The 20,455-nt window shown below is 37.1% G+C and overlaps 1 protein-coding gene across 1 annotated transcript; it reads left to right on the forward strand.

Annotated features, from left to right (window-relative positions):
- Positions 1–7,483: 7,483 nt before the first annotated feature.
- Positions 7,484–9,029, forward strand: LOC131690332 (uncharacterized). The gene is made up of 5 exons (XM_058976032.1): positions 7,484–7,696; positions 7,756–8,085; positions 8,173–8,287; positions 8,360–8,484; positions 8,541–9,029. The coding sequence occupies exons 1-5, from the start codon at positions 7,589–7,591 to the stop codon at positions 8,865–8,867; spliced, it is 1,005 nt and encodes a 334-aa protein (XP_058832015.1). The 5' UTR covers positions 7,484–7,588; the 3' UTR covers positions 8,868–9,029.
- The last annotated feature ends 11,426 nt before the right edge of the window (positions 9,030–20,455 follow it).

The following is a 20,455-nucleotide window of genomic DNA, read 5'->3' on the forward strand; positions in this document are numbered from 1 at the left end:
ACTGTCCTGCGGGAAAAGCAGTATGTATCAGAGTCGTTTAAAAAATTGAGTCTCGCCGAGAACGCCATAAGTGAAGTCTACAAGCAGCGTTGCCAATGTTCCAGATTTATCCAGAGTTTTCCCATTTTCCCAGACATTTGTTCAAACCAGACAATTTGCCAGATTTTGTAAATTTTGCCAGATTTTTCCAGATATTCTGAATTTCACATTACACCCCAGAAGGAATGCTATTATGCCAGATTTATCTGTCACCAGTGTTGCCACAATTAAATCTGTACCGGGAGTTGAAAAATCTTTTCCATCTGTACTCTTCCATAGAAAAATCTGCACCGGTTTCTGTACCCAAACAATAAGGTTGTTTTAAAAAAATCATTTTTCTTATAGATATTTTTCATTTGGGAAAATCAACCAGACATTCTGACTCGGCTGTTTTATTTGAGCTGGAATTCCGCAAGAAACTAATTAGAATTCCGAATGAGTTTGACTGGGTAATGTCAATACAGCGCAAATTTGTTAGTTGGGTCACGACTGCGCCCCAACTAGCGACTCGTATCCGTTAATTGGGGCAGCTGACAGCTGGCAAATATTATCCGAGGGAAATGCTGATTTTATGTTTTCTTTCAATAAAAAAACAAACTGAAATATTTTACGGTACACAAAAGTTGGGTGTTTATTTTCAGTTTAAAGTTGATTTTTGTGACAAAATATGTCATTAGTGCTCTTTTTTCCATCAATTATTTTTTTGATAAATTCCTTCACATAAAACAGAAAAGCCGATAAAGCGCAAGCTTACTACGTTGCCACTGGCTTAAAATCATTGGATAATGTGATTGAATACATCAGATATGACCTTCAAAAGTTAGTAAACCTACCTCTCTGCGACACAAACTAATTGATGCTAAATGAAAAAAGCGAAACATTTAACACATTTATTTCACTAAAAACATTCCGGAATATGAATTCAAAAAAATAATAAAATTCCATTGAATTTCAAAGTATGCTTTTTTCCTAGAAATCAACCAATAAGCCTCTTGAAATCGATGACATTCAAACGTCAATTAATGTTTGACTGTTAGTTTCGACATAAGAGTGTCTTTTAGTTGGGGCATGCCCTAGGGATGTGATGCATTTTTAAAAATCAGCGAGATTAAATGCATTTCTTTCCATCTAAATAGAAATTCGTAATGCATTTTGCGTTGCGTGCAATGTATTTTGCGTTGCGTGTAAGACGTCAAAACCCTACAAAAAAACAGCTCTACATTCAATAAAACAAAAGCTCAAATTCTCTCTGCCACTTTGTGTGCAGTGGCGGCGAGAAGCTGAGATGGGGCTGGTAATATATTTAAATAGGATGCAAGAAACTTGCTTGCAGGAATTCAAATAAAGCAGGTCAGAGTAAACGTAGGTACTCCGAGAAAATTTGCTCGGTTTTCACTTACACATCATCCTTTTGATTTGCTGGAAGCAGATTTCTCGCATATCACATTCTAATGTCAGCTTCAGTTCAAGCTCAATACCAGCACCACTTCAGATTCGTGCCATCGCTACTGTCTAACTCAACGTATACTTGCTGTTTACCGGGATTCATCGCACGGTTAAAATATTTTACCTTGCTGTCATGTAAAAAAATCTGTACCAATCTGTACTTTTTTACAAAAATCTGTAATCTGTACCGTACAGAATCGGTACCAAAAATGCTTAAAAAATCTGTACCTTTCTAGATAAATCTGTATTTGTGGCATCACTGTCTGTCACGGCTAGAGTTTTTTTGAGATTCTAGCAAAAAGACAAACCCCAAGCAACCAAAAGTACGTATACGGGAGTTGCATAAGCTTCCCATTTTAAGTAATTTTGCGATACGTTTTGTGTACTAATAGCGGCTTAAGCAGCTTTCTGTTCCATTAAAGCTTAAGCAGCTTGAAAATTCGAAATGTGAACTTTTAAGTATTATCCGAACTTCTGGTTGCTTGGGACCTTTTATTCTGCCAGATTTTTAAATTATAAAGACTGTTACGCTCAAATTTTGGAAATCTGGGTCATATTTTCCCAAACAAAAATCGATTAATATTCTATGAAGACCAAAATGTATACCAAATTTCGATGACTTTGAGGTCGCTGTCAAGTGACAGATTTTGCCAGACATTTTTATTTGAACTGCCAGATTTCCTTTGAAAAATAGTGGCAACCCTGTCTACAAGGAGAACTTGCATTACAGGATGGGACCTGCGAATAGATGTTTTCTTTTTCATTTTTTCTGTTCATTTTATCGTTCGTTTCACGTAGCCTTTTTTACTGCCTCACATATTTGGTATACGAATAAGTTTTGAGGGATTCACAAAAGAGGGCGCTTTTAGTAATACACGCTCGTAAAAAGTTACTCAGATTCTGAGTACTTTTAACTCAGTTTTGAATGATGTTCGTAAACGTCAAAAATTGAGTTGTCATGTATAATATCTCTGAGTAACTCTGACTCTATTTTTGGGTATTACACAAGAAACCGTTTTGGAGTTACCAAACGGAAAAGCCGTTTCTCGCCAAGTTAAAAATTCCAAGCGTCATCCGCCATTTTCCATTAGTAGGTACACGCTCGTTTAGTTATCGCTCATCACTTTTTCACAAATAAAAATTTGTTCAAATATTTATAATAGTTGAAGCTAGAGTTGTAGTGTGTAAAATACATTTTAATTGAAAGAGTGGATTTGAACAACCAGCATGCAGAAGATTTCGGAAGAGGTGGATGCTGAAACTGCAATGAAGTTGCGAGGTAATATTCACGTTATATTATATATATATATATATATATATATATATATATATATATATATATATATATATATATATATATATATATATATATATATATATATATATATATATATATATATATATATATATATATATATATATATATATATATATATATATATATATATATATATATATATATATATATATATATATATATATATATATATATATATATATATATATATATATATATATATATATATATATATATATATATATATACTGGAAAAAAAGTGTAAGGTTTCAGGTTTCTCATGCCATGTGCCAAATTGTGGGAAGATGATTCCTGGACACGTGGATGAATTGAAGGAACACTTCCGGTTGGTACACAATTTGAACACCAGCAAAGCAGCCGCTCAACCTTTCCTTTCTTCAGAATGTGGTTCACTGTACCAGAGGTTTAAGAGCTTGAAACGGCACATAGAGAGTGTTCATCCACTAATTACAGAAAATTCTACAAATATTTCATACGACCATGACGCTGTTGAACAAATTCAAAATAATCATCCGGAAAATATGCTCGTAGATGATGATTATCTGTTGAGAATAACGAATACCATATTCTTTAAAACGGCGCCGTCGTTGGATGAAATTACTAAGAAAATTAGTAAATTCGCCACAGATTTGCGAAAAGATGTATCTCTTCCCGAGACAAAAATCAAAAAGTTCTTACAGGTTACCTCGAATCTTATAGAAGATTACGAGTGTTACATGTTGAATCTATTCAGAGAATTTTTGAAATCGAAGTCGATCCCATTAAACGATACCGACGCTTTGAAATTTATAAACGACGCATCTTTGGATGGAATTTTTGCAGACGTAGCTTCTCCAAAAGACAACCTAGCATATTTGTCTGGAGTTGCGGGTTGTGCTGTGCCAAACCCTAGGGAACAAGTCTTGGGAAGAACTAGAATCACTAAAACTGTCCCTGCGATTACCAAACTAGGCAAAAGAAAAAGTGTACAAATAGTGAAAGACATTGCTCACTATATTCCACTAACCAGCATTTTAGCACTGGTTATGAAGAATCCCGGAGCTCGCAAGATGATAGCAGAAGAAGCAGTGAATGACGATATCTTGTGCGGTTTCAAAGATGGTCAACGTTTCAAAACACACCCGTTCCTGACACGGTTTCCCGATGCATTACGACTCTCGCTTCATCTGGACGATGTCGAATATCTGAACCCTTTGGGATCACGCAAATCAAAAAAAAAACTTACCAATTTCAGTGTTAAAATTGAGAATCTCCACCCCGCAATTAATTCATCCTCCAACAGGATATATCTAACGCTTACCGTTCGCTCAAGAGATGTAAAAAAATATGGCTACAATAACGTTATGAAACCGCTGATTCAAGATTTGCGTGAGCTTGAATCAGATGATGGTGTTGTAGTACAATATGGGAGTGAAAAGTTTACGATGAGGGCAGTTCTAGTGCATGTTTTGGGGGACACGCTGGCAATTCATGAAATTTTCGAGTTAATGGGGCCCCAATCAAGTCTATTCTGTAGAATGTGCTATGCGACGCGTACTGCACTTCATTGTGGAAACATTGGTGATACCTTCCCTCATCGCACTGAAGAAAGCATACAAGGTGATTTAAATGCTCTTCAAAGCGGAACTAAAACACCTTCACAATGCGGAATCATTCGAAAATCAGCACTGAATGAAGTTAAATATTTCAACATAGCGGAAAATAACACGTTTGATCCAATGCATGATCTTTTGGAAGGCGTCGTCATGGTCGTAATCAAATGTGTTTTGAACGAAGCTGTAAATATCCATAAAGTGATAACGATTAGTCAAGTCAACCAAATTATACAGCATTACGAATACGGTATAACTGAATCGGCTGATAAACCTACCGCTAATTTTACTTGCGAGAAGTTAAAAGCACGTGGACATGCTATTCCTCAGTCAGCTTCGCAATGTTGGCTTCTCCTTCGAGCATTCCCTTTTATGTTCAACCAGATTCTCGGATTTAATTCAAATTTATCATCATTGCTTAGAGCTCTCATGAAAATAACTTATTATAGTTTCTCCAATAAGCTAACATTGAATCAGAATAACGATCTGGAAAACGAAATCGAATGTTTTTACAAGTTGTTCAAATCCTGCTTCCCTGCCATCAACCCTACCAATAAATTCCATCACATCTCTCATTATCCCTACATAATTCGTCAGGATGGGCCAGTTGTTAATCATAGTTGCTTACGCTTCGAAGCGAAATTCAAGGAGTCGAAATCTCAAGCGAAGACATGCAACAATTTCATCAATTTAACAAACAGCTTTGCTAAGCGCCTGAATCTAGCACAGATAACCACTATTCTTGACCATTCATACGAAATTGGTACGGTAGATATCGTTTCGTCAAAGCACATACACAAAAAATCTCTAAGTAATTTACTCCTGATCCGGGATCTACCAGATTCAATCAAATATATAAACCATATGAAAATAAATAACACAAGCTTTCGGCCGGGACTGATAGCGAAATACCAAGTATGCAACGAAATGTCCTATGGTTTGATAATAGATATATTGCAATCGGATAATCAAATTGTTTGCCTAATACAGCATCTCGAATGCGAATATTGTTTACAATACAACAGTTACAAACTCAAAACTGACAGTCAAGTTATTCGCATATCACACAAGAACTTGCAAACGAAAAAAACATACAACTTATGGAGTATATACGGAGATTCAGAAGAATACTATATAAGTTTGAAATATGTAGATAGTTAGTAGGGAAATAAACTTGGAAATAAATTTATAATAAAATAAACAACAATCAAGAAGGTAGTGCAAACAACTTGAGATGTCACTTTAAACCTTTATATATACTTATTCGCTCTTTTCAGCCCAAAAAATAAACGATCAGAACCTAGTTCTGCTCAACGATGCCGACCTAGTTGAAATGGGGATAATCGAAAAAGGATCCCGTCTAACAATTCTTAACATAATAAAAAACTATAGTTCTGAAGCTAATCCGACCAAAGATAAAATTGATGAGACTTCCACTAATGTTCAAAATTTGGTAAACTTTCTACTATAATTACTGTAAGCGCTTGTCGTACTATACATATTTAACGTTTTCAGATTAACCGTTCGACATTCGAAGATGACGCAAAATTCCGAATGAAAATTTTGTATCCAATTTTGGATCAAGGGATCGTACCAGATAAGGACGGTTTAAATCATCTTACACGAGTCGCATGCAAGCAAATGGAGACTCAAATAATGGACGGTCAAAGGCAAGTAGAAAGTTTTATTTGTTACTCTACTAGTGCATCAAACTATAAACACTCCTTAAAGTGTGATAGAATGAATTGTTTACATTGAACCGCACGAGTCTCTCCGCTAGAGCAACCTTGCGGCGAAATGCGCAATGCCTATACATATTTATAGGGCTTACGGCCAATTTCTTTATCCTCGCTTAAATTTTAAACCGGGTTCACCAGTACGTTTAAACCTGGTTAAGACGTTAAGCGAGAATGAAGAAATCGGCCCTTAGTAGTCCTTCGAGCAAATATGCAGGTGATCTAACACTGTCTATGAGCAGAGAAAAGCAATGCCTTTCGTTGTGAAGCTTCTATTTCAAAAAACATCGTAGTCAATCAGTATCATGCATTATTACTTCATTGAGCCTATGAAACTATGAAGTATGCATAGTAATGAAGCACGGCCAAACAACTTCACTTCTGATTATAAATGTAAAGAAATGTATGAAACACAGTACAAACTGCTAGAGGAAACCACATAGTTATCAGTTCTTCGCATCCTGATTTCAATATTGACCATTCTTTTCACATCTTCAATCTGGTTCGATTTATAAACTTCGGCATAAGAACGTACATGCGTCTTTGACGGTGGTACTTAGAAAGCGTAATTCGTCATGTTCCGGCACAAAATTATAAAGACGACCGACGACGACGAATTATAATAACTTAAACATTTAAACCAACAGAATTTAAAGGTATACAATTTCTGTTTATAGCGAGCGTGTTTATTTGTTTACATATACAGTTCAATCGTAAATCGACCAAAGGGTCTAACTAAGCCGCAATGTCGTTGAATCGAGCAACAGCGATGCCAGATTTACAGACTGTGGACAGATTTGCTGCACTGAGAAACAAAAATATGCAGAATTAGCATACTTTCATTCCCGTCTCTTTTGCTGTAATTCTCGACGAACATATGATTACGGCCTAAAAGCCAACCGTCAAAATCCACTTTGAATGGAAATTCCAGACAAACCGTTACTAGTCGAACACAGCTCACAACAGTTTATGAAAGAGAAAACTTTTCTCTTTCGTTTACTACCAACATCTGTGATTGGCGTGTAACGGTTTGTCCGGAATTTCCATTCAAAGTGGATTTTGACAGTTGGCTTTTAGGCCGTAATCATATGTTTGTCGAGAATTTTCTTGCATTTTCTAGCATATACTTCTAGTAAATATTCAATGAGTGGATAGACCGAATACGTCCAATGCACAAAATTTGCAGCAGAAGAAACGAGAGGCAGATCAAAAAGTATGATATCGGTGATTAAAAAAAAGTTCTGCGTTTGCCTGGTCCAGACATTTACAGACTTTTAAAACAGTAATAAACTGACCGATTTTCTTCAGAAAATAATAGATGTGTCCCAGCATGCAAAGAATTACGAATCAAATACCGTTCATACTTTTACCATTTAGATTTTTTTAAGAAATTTAGAACTTAATCTTTCACGGAATCTTTTTGGTCTTTTTCGGAGTAACGAACCAATGATCTCTAAATGCGCAGGTATCCTTCTGTTGATCAACAGCATGCGGCAGCTGTTCAAATCGTAAAATTATTTCCACAACTTAGTAATACGCGAGTCACACCAACTGCTCCTGATGAGGTTTGTTATTCTATGCTTATTTAATTTCTCTAATATAATTATAATTATTTTCATGCTAGTCATTTTTCTTTTGGCGCAACGGAGGCAAGGAAAAGGGTGCTCATACTGGCATGATATTTCATCGCATCCGGAATGTCATCAAACAGCTACCTGCAGAAAAACATAAATATAATCGAGGAACTATGCCTGTAGAAGAGTCCGTTTCAACTGAACTTGTAGAGCGGGCTCAATTGCTCCGAGTAATGCTTGCATCGGCATCAGTAGCAGAACATATTTGTGATGAAATGGACCGATGCTTTCCAGTCCTCAAACTGTTATTAAAAGAAAAGAAACCCGTTAATGATATCTTGGATATGTTTCCACACCTGTGTTCATATGAAGGATTGGTGGTAACATGTTTATTTTTTATTATTTACTATTTCACTTTATGGTATTCACGGAACATATGAATATTTATATCATATCACTTTTTCTAGATTCGTCAAATGTTTGAGAGATTGTATCCTAACAGAACAGAAGGTCTCAAAATCGAGGATGTCTTCTCTCAGTGTCTATCTTATTTACCGTCCAGATTCTCTAGAGTAGAAGATGGTGAGATATAATTTTTTTAAATTTAGCCCAAAGGTCTGTCATAAAATTTTAAATTTGTAAAACTATTCACAGATCACATTCGAGGATGCTTGAGAATAATTTCTCATATGCCAATTCGCGGACAAAAAAGAACGCTGGTAGGCTGTCCAACTGTAGGCGAAGAACATTCGGCTTCAATTTTAATTCGTTGGATTGGGGTAAATGCAATATAATATACATAAGGTTAGATGTAATGATTTTATATCATCATTAGGAGTGCTTAGATACATACGTGGCATCCCCCGCAACTGATTCCAAACTACACATGGTGTGCGTAGCAAGCCCGATGAAAAGAGGAAATTATGCCGTCATTTGTGAGAAAAAAGTTATATTCGAGACTAACAATTCTATTCATGCAGTGGAAATTTTATTCAAATGCCACGCAGTTCTCGGAGTGGAGGTGCCACCTAATTTTAGAATGTTTTGGGACTTTCTGGCATGTGCCATATATAATATAATTCCGCACAGTCAGAGGACAACTGTGAATAGACTCGTCCAAACTTTTATTGAAGTTTCCCGCGCACGTATTGACAACAAATAAAAGGACAACTTTTTTATACAATACTTACTAAAAACCATAAAATTTAATAAACAGAAGTTTCTTTAATTATTATTGTAAAAATATTCCATAAGAAAAGAAAGACTGCATTGTGTTGTATCCAAAACAAAATTTTGACGGCCAATTTCTTCACTGGATGTAAACCGGTTTAGTTCCAGTTCAAATGCAACAATCGATCATGAACCAATTTAAATAGGAATCGGTTGTTGCATTTCTTCTTACAGAAACCATTCAGAATTGCAAGTCATAATCCGGATGTTTCTCAGTAAAGGTCAGTCAGAAATGAGCCGGAATTCCGGCTGGCTCCAGTCAGTATTCCGGCTCCAGTGACACAACCTATTCTAACTAGAATCGGTTGTGTCACTGGAGCCGGAATACTGGCTGGAAACAGCTGGAATTCCGGCTCATTTCCGGCTGAACTTTACTGGGTTTTAATGAAATATTGCACTCATAAATTGGGTAATATTCTACCCAAAAACTGAGGAATTACAACTGGCTTTGTTGTCTACTCAAAAATTGGGTAAGCTTCTGCTCATAATATGAGTAAAAATCGATCAATTTTTGGTTTTGTTGAAGTTCTACTGAACCCAAAATTTGAGTAATGTTCAACTCAAAGTCTGCGTAATAATTACTTAATTTTTGGTTTTGTTAAATTTGTACTGAACTCAAAATTTGAGCAATGTTGAACTCAAAATCTGAGTACTAGTGAAGCACTTTTGGGTTTAGTGTAGATAATATTGTACTCAAAAACCGAGTAATAATTACTCAGTTTTTGGTTCAGGCTGGCTTACTCAAATTTGAGTAACTCCGGAATTACTCAATTTAAGGGTTGTTCCACTTTATCTGGAAATGGGTGGGATTAAACTCATTTTTGAGTAACTTTTTACGAGCGTGTATATCGCCTCCTGTCAATTTTATGCAACTTTATGTTTAAATGTCTTCATTAGGCGTCAGGTTTCAATTGATGTCGGTGTGGGGAATAAAGCCTAGATATACGAGTGAAACCGAAATTAATCATTAAGGGTTGGTGCACTTATATTTAACTTACAGCTTGGTGAAGTTCTCCTCTATATTTGTGTTTGTGCTGTAACCATATTCTTTGAATAAATAAATCTCTCTCTGAGAACAGAGAATGTGACTGAAGCGAATGAGACTAATACGTGCAAGGTTTCGAATACATCGCCGCTCGCTTTCGTACCAGCGAGTGTATGTATGCGTTAAAGAATCATATTAAACGAACGGGCACGAAAATATCCGCAGGTTGCTTTCGAGGAAATGATACATACGCTCGCCTTCCTACCGGCGCGTGCATATAAGAATCGCGGTAGGCATAGCGAGAGCAATATTCTGATGAGAGGAAATGGTTGCTGGCGCCCGAAGTTGGGAACGGTATTATGACTTACCCATGTATGTGTGTAGGACTGTCCGATGAGCGAAAGAATTTCAGAGTCGTTCTTCATTCACTCGTCCAAGTTTCCCGCGGATAAAAGGCGTAAATTTAACTCCCGAAATTCACGACAATGGCGTAGTTGCTCCCATTAGGTAAGATTTTTTTCGAAAATAAGTGCGTGTTTCTGGTTCATGAGTGACATTATATCACAATAACTTCTCCTCGACGGAAGGGCGAAGTAGAAGACGAATGTAGAAGACGCGAAAACGGCAGCGTAGCGTTATATAAAAGCTTCTCGACGGAAGACGAGAGCAAAGTTGAAAAAAAAATGAAAATGCTTGCTGACGGAAGGGCAGCGTAGCGTTATAGAAAAGCTTCTCGACGGAAGGGCGAGAGCTAAGTAGAAAAAAAAAATGAAAATGCTTGCTGACGGAAGGGCAGTTTAGCATTGTATGAAAGCTGCTCGACGGAAGGGCGAGAGCTATGATGAAAAAAAATAATTAAAATGCTCGCTGACGGAAGGGCAGCGTAGCGTTGTAGAAAAGCTTCTCGACGGAAAGGTGAGAGCTAAGTTGAAAAAAAAAATAAAAAAATGTTTGCTGACGGAAGGGCAGCGGAGCGTTATATAAAAGCTTCTCGACGGAAGGGCGAGAGCTAAGTTGAAAAAAAACAAAATTAAAATGCTTGTTAACAGAAGGGCTGTTTAGCATTGTGTGAAAGCTCCTCGACAGAAGGGCGAGAGCTATGATGAGAAAAAAATAATAAATGTGCTTGCTGTTGGAAGGGCAGTTTAGCATTATATGGAAGCTCTTCGACGGAAGGGCGATGGTATGGTATGGTAATTTTAACAAATAAAGTTGGCTGACGAAGGGGTGGTTTAGTTTGGGTTGCATATTTGGTTAGTTCTCAGTGAACGGGCGATATTCACAGACGGAAGAATGAAGGAAAATTTCTTGAATGACAACCAAATAAGAGCATAACTAAAGAGGATGAAAGTTAAATTGTTTGATTTTGCGATGATATGGAAGTTAAGTTTTGTTTCAATGCTCCTCAGCGAAGATGTTGCTTAAAAAAGGTAATATTGAAAATGTAGATGAATTTGAATTCCAGCAAACAGAAGGGCAGTTTGGTTTTCTCTTAAGGCGAATGAGACTCATTTACCATTTGAAAACCCATTTCCAAAAACAGATTTTCGAATACAAAATTTTCTTGTCAAAGGGCGTGTTTATAAAATCATGATTTGCGATGAAAGAGCGATAATTCAACTTGGAAAGTTGAATTAACAAAAAGAGGAAAAAAAAATTTGCCAACAGGAAAGATTTGTTCGATAGTCCTCTGGTGGAAAGAAAGAAAATTGAAGTATGAGAAGAAAAAGCTGTTTGATCACCACTAGCAAGGAGATAAATAAATTTTCAATGATTCCATACTGACGATAAGTGTCATTTGGATAGTTTGCACAGAATGATATTTTAATTTCATCTGTCAAAACGCAGAGAAAAATTAATTTTAAATTTTATAAACGCAATTAAATATCTAATGAAATGAGACTAACATTTGGAATAGTAACCAATGAACGAAAAATTTCGCCTAATTTTGAGTTTGGTAGCCAAAAAGACTCGATGGCATTAACAGTAATTAATGATGAAGCCAAATAATGTGAGCACAGGTGATCCTTTAACAGTTCTAACTGCTGAAGTAATTTAGTAACGTGATCGTTAGCCCATCGGAATAACATTAAAAAAAGCAATCGATTCAATGATAAACTCGTATGCGGGTTTTGCCTATGAGTAGAGAAGGGGAAGAATGTGGGGAATAAAGCCTAGATATACGAGTGAAACCGAAATTAATCATTAAGGGTTGGTGCACTTATATTTAACTTACAGCTTGGTGAAGTTCTCCTCTATATTTGTGTTTGTGCTGTAACCATATTCTTTGAATAAATAAATCTCTCTCTGAGAACAGAGAATGTGACTGAAGCGAATGAGACTAATACGTGCAAGGTTTCGAATACATCGCCGCTCGCTTTCGTACCAGCGAGTGTATGTATGCGTTAAAGAATCATATTAAACGAACGGGCACGAAAATATCCGCAGGTTGCTTTCGAGGAAATGATACATACGCTCGCCTTCCTACCGGCGCGTGCATATAAGAATCGCGGTAGGCATAGCGAGAGCAATATTCTGATGAGAGGAAATGGTTGCTGGCGCCCGAAGTTGGGATCGGTATTATGACTTACCCATGTATGTGTGTAGGACTGTCCGATGAGCGAAAGAATTTCAGAGTCGTTCTTCATTCACTCGTCCAATTTTCCCGCGGATAAAAGGCGTAAATTTAACTCCCGAAATTCACGACAGTCGGTTCATGTAAAAGTGAATAAAAAGACTTTTCGAGAGTTAAACATGTCAATGTACGTGCCAAGTAAGCGCATTGGCGGGAAGTTTTACTTTTCTTTTTCAATTCGAGGAAAAGTGCCGCTGAAAGTCATCGATTATTATTTGAAGTTTATGGCGATAAAACCCAACGGAAAAAGCATGCGAATATTGGTTTCGACGTTTTAAAAGTGGTGACTTTGCTAATTTAATGGATTCCAAATTTGTTAAGTCCAAACTGTAAACAAAAGGACCAGCACTTATCAAATTTGTGAGGTTAAGGTATTTCATACAATGGTCAATATGAAGATAAAATATATGAAAAAATATTACGATATTACGTTTTGCAATTTCAATCTGTGCGAATAAAATTCGAAAAATAATTCAAAGTGTATTCTAAGACTACTTTATTGCGTTGTTGTCTTTGACATCATCCAACCATCCTTTTTCTTTCTTTATGTGAACATAGAACCGCAGCGCACAGTGGCACCGTTCATACAAAGTGACAAAATTATAAAAGTTGGTCTATGTGCCTAAAAATGGGGGTTTTAACTAATTTTGGGTCGCTGAATCCATTTCTGCTATCAGTTTTGAAATTCCATATTTCAATTTTTCGACAACTTTTATGTAAACCCATTTGAAAGTGTTGGTCGTTAAAGGGTTAATATATACGTTAATCGCAGTAGCCAATCACGTCGGATTGCAGAAATGGTTGACGAAACTAGTAAAAAATGGCAATTTTTTAGTAATATTATGTTGTTTAGGCAACCAGTTTGTAAGGAGATTTATGAGCTACAGGGCGTCTCCATATGGGTATTTTCAAAAACATAGATATGGCAACTTCGGCGCAAAAATGCGCAAGATGAGGCCTATATATCTTGAAACCACACTAAATTTTGAATCAGATTCATGATAAGTGACCCATGGGAGACCATCTCAAAAATTGGAAGACGTATACAAATAAATTACTGATATGACATTGAATTCCTTAATTGAATTTTCTTGGTGCAGAACAGAGGTTAATCATTTCTACGCTTATAGCTCACATCTATAGTTTAGCATATTCATTATTCTTTCCAAAGAACTTAAAATAATTGCAATCGGCCATGTAGTTCTTGAGATATCGTCATTTGAAGTTCTATGGTACTAACAAATTTAATGAATTGAATTGAACATAAATCTTCGACATCACTTGCTTCAACGACATGTTAAAAATTCATTTTTCATCCGATTATCTTAAAATTTTGTGATACTTTTATTCAAACTCTGAGAAAAATAAAATAAATATTTACAAGAGATTTACAAGACATTGTTTACTTCCTCTTTCGATTATTACGGCGTCACTATAGCAATTTTCACTTATTTTACAGTACAGATCGCAAGACGGTGGTTTTGACTAGCATATTATGCAAAGAGTTGAGGGATAAATGTTAAAACGACCGAATTATTAACAGAAGAGAAAGTAAACAATGAGAGTCACTCATTGTAGATATGTATTTATGAAAAAAATCTTATTGAAAATTTATGGTTTTCAACTAACTGAAAATATTTTTTTTTCTGAGAGAGTAATGATGGTAAAAAAAAATTCAGAAAGGGGTACATCATTAGGATCAATATTCGGAAAAGTGTGCATGGATCGAAAAAGGTTGAAATCCACTGGTTTAGGGCTTAACATGGGATTGTCAAAAATATGACATTCAAAGCGTCGAACGGGGATTGAAATATTCACTATCGTAACCAGAAATGGGTGATATTTGTCCTAATGCCCTAACAAACAACAAAAGCTGAACAAGTCTATGATCCGAAAGAATAAGCTGAACAAGAACTGTTCAAGCCAATATCCAGCTAAATTTTTTGTTGGGGTAACAATGAAAAGAAAAACGAAGTGTTCGTGATGATTTCGGAATTCTCGCAGCAGAACACCCGGTTTTAGAGTATTCAGCTAAAGCTGTGAATAAATTTTATTTTTAGATAACGATACATTTTAATCTTAGCTCTTACTTACAATCTAGTCTCCGATTTATTTTAATTGAACAGAAATTGCTTCCGAAAATAGTATTTAATTTTAATTTAGGCTACAAATAAATTTTAGATTGTAAATGAATATAAGCACAATATAAATTCAATTTTAATTTTACTTTTAATCTCCTGCTTCCTATTAGTTTCAATAAATTTGTCAAAGTGATGGGTTGTGCCACGTTATATGACAGCTCACTGTGACGGTGTCAACCGAATGTCAACGTTTGAGTTTTGGCTCAGATTCGTGGTCGTCTACGAGGGGCGTTTTTCCACCTACTTGTACCGAACACGAAGATTCCTTGAAAAAAGAACTTTGCGTGGAATATGTTCTAATACAAATTACTGCAAAGTAATCCAATAATTTTCTATCATTGCTTTTACTTTTCTTAATATTTGAAGATACGGCAATATTACGATCAAAATTTCATTATCAGCAATTTTTCTCAGTTATATTTTTCAAACGTTGAATACTGGAAAAATAAGATGTGCAGTGGATTACTTGTCGCGAAATTCAACTCTAGCGTTGAAGATTTAACGTTTGGAGTAATCATATGATAGTTGTAGAAAAATCAAATAAAAATCTGGCGATAAAGAACCAGTTAGATGAAAAAGTTAATATGATACGATATTTCCAAGTTTCACAACTGCACCGTGGACCAAATTTTTTCACCACTGTTCATTCGATTATAAGTATTCAACCCCAACAAAACTATATTAACATTTAATAAATTCTGATAACTTCCCGGTATAACACAAATCCATCGATAACCGGAAGTCAGTGAATCAGTATTCAGCTCATAAGCCCCCATGGTTGTAGCAGACAAATGTCGAAAGAGTACTTGAAAATTCGCTATTGATTAGTTCTCGAATCGCACAGTACAACTGACCGCACGCCGTCCGGTTGGAAAGCACATCCTTCCCCCCCCCCCTCCCCATGCCAACCCGTTCTTCCCACATGAAACGCGAAGTTATTCGCAAATTGTCTACAACAGATCTACAACAGATCTGTATACCTACGCCATCGCCGGTATTCGGGCGGCCCATTATGCTGTGTGGCATAGTGGCAGCATATACGCAGCAACGTGCTGGTCATTATGCAATTTCAGTCACTCGCGGTACAATTTTTTTTCTCTTGTTTTTTTCGCGGTCTCTTTGCTCGATCTTTTGCCACTTTGTGCAGGAACAGATCCGTCTTCCTATGGATAGGTATATCACCATACATGCATTGTTGGTATGGTGTACTCCCAGAACCAAACGATGGACCTACAAATGCACGGCTAGACCAACAGAGAAGAAAAATGCAATTGGATTATGCAGGCATCCCGATTAAAAAAAAAAAACAGAATTGGGAAACTATTGACATTCTAGAAACCTTTGGAGCTCTATCTTTGATTTTGTAACATTATACATATTTTAGGATACGCACGATTCATAGTTCTCAAAGCAGCTCTTCTGCGCTCAGCATTCTTGCACTTAGTCAATGTTATGTTAAACAATCAACAGTTCATTTACTCAACATACATAGGACCAATCTTCATTATTTACTCGGGCTTCAAGTGTGAAACTTGTAAAGCAAATCATACGATTAAATCCAGCGTTGGTATTATTGTTCAGCTGAACTGCTTGTCCCTGGTGACCGAACTCACATCTTTTTGCACTTACCCTGCGGGGCCGCCTCTGGGTAGTAGGAAATTGTGGGACGCGACAGCATAACTAGAGACACGACTTATTGCGGCTTTGACATTGCATCTTTCGCGGCTCGGTATCGTACCTGTAGGTAAATACCGGGAAAGAAAATGATCTATGCGCTTTGTTCTCTCATCGGCCAGCGTTAATTTAATGCACTCTCGCTTGTAGTTGGCAATTGTGCATACAAAAACCGGGTTGAATGTGGGGGAATGTTGGTTTAAGCGCACATCGTTGTACTGGGGATATGTCCGGCTATGTCAGTCACGATTGAAAAGCTTCAGGAGGTACTAATTATAACAGCATAATTATAGGGTCAATTAGCTTACAAATTTATAGACTTGAAAAATTTTAAATAATTTTTATTTTTTCGAGACTTTTTCGAATCAGCGCAAGGGGCTCGTTTTATCCTAGGTAACCAATCAAAATAGGAAGGCACATTCAGGTTGCAACTTATAGCACGTAGTTGGTATAAAAAAGAAGTGGTGTAGGCAGGGCCTGCGCTAAAAATAAGCAAACGGAGGCAACATAATTTCGTGCGTACAAGTGAATATTCCCGCATTATTTATGCATGTGCCTCGCGTGATATCCGCGCCGTAGCATCGTCGTTTCTCGACTGAACACGCGGATCGGATCATGTGCTGTTCATGATATGGTGACCTGTTTGCGTTTCTTTTGCCTCGTTTCGATTCTCACTCGATCCACATTATAACAATTGCAATTTGCCTGTGCAAAATAACTCCCGTTCCGGAGGTGCGTGTCCCGGAGTGGGCAGTGCTGCATGGGTTGGAAACAACATGGATTATTATAAAGATGACCATTGCGCTCATTGGTAATATGGTAATTGGTGAATTTCAATGCGGCAAATCAGATCGGTGCAAAATTATTGAATTATAATTTCACTATTCATTGCCAGAGTTCAGCGCAGCTGGTCCACTTAGAGTCAAGTCTGGAACTCGGTCCACAAGTAGCTCGCGGCACGGCCTGAAATCCTGAACTTTCACAGTGGAGAATTGTTGAACGATTTTCGAAAGTGAGGGGTGTGGCACGATAAATGGGGAATGTGGAATTTTACAATGCCAGGTCGAGTGTGTGTCTGACATGACGTAAATACAGCACGCCTCCAGAAACAATTTAAGGATTGACACCGGTTTAGAACAGGTCTTTTAGGAAAATGAAGCTTTTAGGAAAAACACAACTGATAATACTGCAAATACTTTCTGAGAACCATCGTGCCCATATGACAGCGACTTGTCAAGCTAGCTCTAGTGAATCTATGAGCTACTTCGTATTACTGAGAACTGACATACAAGCACAGACAGACATACAAGCTAGAATAAACTTTTCTGCAAAACCTGTGTAAACATTTAAATGAAAATACGTTGAAAATCACCATCGCATACTCACATGGATGGTTCGCAATTGTATCCAAGTTTGCACGCAACGCCTTTATAGCGTTTGCTGGCCGATCGTAGCGACGACTAGTGGCAAGTTGCTGCTTTCTAGTTGCGTTTAAAAATGACAGTTTTATTTCTTACACATATTGAAAACTTTACTTGTATGTCAGTTCGCAGTGACACAAGTAAAGTTTTCAATATGTATAAGAAATAAAACTGATGTTTTTAAATGCAACTGGGAAGTAGCAACTTGCCGCTAGTCGGCGCAAAGATAGGCCAGCAAACGCTATAAGGGCGTTGTGTGCAAACTTGGATACAATTGTGAACCATCCATGTGAACCTGTATGTGATTGTGAGTTTCAACGTATTTTCATTTAAATGCTTGCACAGGTTTTTCAGGAAAGTTAATTTTAGCTGGTGTCTATCAAAAAAGCTGTTGATTAATAAAAATTTAAAAAGAAAAAATGTTTTCCTTTTAATTCCACCAGGTATTTAGATAATCAAAATAATATGGATATGTTTATTTACCGAATAGACAAGGGTTATGAAATATGAATGATCAGTCTGAATTCCACAGGGTGTTTTTTAAAGCATTACAACTTACTTTTAAACAAGATGCATAATCGTTACATTTTTATCAAAATGTTTCTAGCACCTAAACGAAATAAATTTAAAGGGGTCCTCTACTCTCAAGGCGCTTAAGGTGGTCTTATATCTTATATAATTGTGCAAAAAGAACCTAATGTTTGATAACTATATAAAATGGTTTCAGGAATCAGGATTGACCGGCTAAAATGGCCATTCTCCATGTTGATCTGAGATTTGTGCCATGATCTGCTTTTCCATCATTTCCCTGATGGGAAGGATTGGGGCAGTGCTATGGTTAGTTAGACACAGGACAATTAAAACAAAGTATTCTGCACCCCCGGAAGGATGCTGGACGATCTGCAGGTGCTACAATAGCAGAAATTAAACTTCCAACCCTCGGGGGGATTTAGAATTTGTATTCAAACAGTGAGCGGATATATCAACACACCCGAGGAGATATTGAGATAACAGAACGACAACACCCCCGAAGAGATATTGTCATTCAAATAGGGCTTAAATTATAGCTCTTTATCACACTGGGTTAGGAACAATAGCAGGAACCTTGAGTTTGAACTCTCTGTACATAGGTTCACCAATATATGGAGAACCAAAAATCCGGATACGCTATTGCATTACTGCTGGGCAGTTACATATTAAATGATATGAAGTTTCGTAATTGGATTTACAAAGATCACATGAATAATACTCAGCACGCTGAATAGTTGCCATGTGATAATTGAGTTCGCAATGTCCAGTCAGTGCCCTGACTAGAATACTGCTATTGCGCTTGGGAAAATGCTGCAAATTTTTTGACATTTTCGGACTCACATCCGGCAGAAAAGTCTTCTTTTGAACGCAAGTTTGCAAGCTACGCCAGTGGTTGGCATGTTCGGATACAGCCCAAGAGCGAATATTGTGCTTTATCCAACTAATCGAAAGTGGTAAAACTGGTTCTGGACCAACGAAGTCAGTCGCAACGCCCGCTCTAGCCAATTCGTCCATTTATTTCCAGTAATACCGGAATGACCAGCTACCAGTGTTTCAAATAAACCACACATTTCACACCAAAGAGCCTGTTTCCAAAGGAGCGGTGGGAACCAATCATTGTTATGCACGTTTCTGGGAGTGAGTAAAAAAATCAAAGCAATCCAAGTGGGTTTTGACTCTTAAGTTTTCACTCCTGGTTTTGGCTCCTCCTGTCCACTCCAGTTTGTGATTCTTGTTTTGTCGCCGCTTATAGACCTTCAAGATTTGCATGTTTAATTTCTCAATTATCCCAGCAGTAGGTACAGGGTGCGCCAGCTGGATGTATCCTTTTACGACATTGAACAACTTCGCCATTTTTAGCCGTTTTCACAAGTAAACAAGTTTTTTTAGGATATTTTTTGCCATTTAAACCAGGTTTATTATATATTTTGATTATATAACCACCCCCATTTGATACACAAAAAGCAGCTCTTTTGCGGGCATTTTGCATGACATTGGACAGCATATCGGGCAGCAATTTCAGCTCGTATATTAGCTTTGAGTTTGTCAAGGTACTTAGGCTTGCTAGAATACACTTTACTTTTCAAGTAACCCCACAGAAAAATATCTGGCGCCGTTAAATCCGGAGAATGAGGAGGCCATTCCAAATCATCATTTTTTGAGACAACGCGTCCTGGGAATTTGCTCTGCACCTTTTCTGCATTTGTGGACAAAGTGAGCCAAAATCCAACGATAGCGTCCATTGTCGATGGTCTCTCCCTCTTTGAAAAATTAAGGACCGATGCTTGTTTTGGAGCACACTCCGGCCAAAACAGTTACTTTCTGGTCGTGCAGTGGTGTTTGATGTATAACGTGGGGGTTCTGTGTCCCCCAAATTCGAAAATTTTGTTTATTTACTCCGCCGGAAAGGGTGAAGTGAACCTGCCATATTTTCTAAGATAAACACGCACAGTTTTCACTATTGAACGATCGTTTTTAATTTAAAGCGCTACGATTTCAGCGCGTTCTTGTGGTGTAAATCGACTTATAGCTAGAATGGCACTCCTTCGAGGTCTATCGAAAAAAAGCTTTCGCCATGAACTGTAGCAAGGATCTGTTTTGCTTTTGTGCTTAATAAAATGAAAATTGAAAATC

This window comes from Topomyia yanbarensis, chromosome 3 (assembly GCF_030247195.1).
Source record: "Topomyia yanbarensis strain Yona2022 chromosome 3, ASM3024719v1, whole genome shotgun sequence".
In the NCBI taxonomy this organism is placed as follows: domain Eukaryota; kingdom Metazoa; phylum Arthropoda; class Insecta; order Diptera; family Culicidae; genus Topomyia; species Topomyia yanbarensis.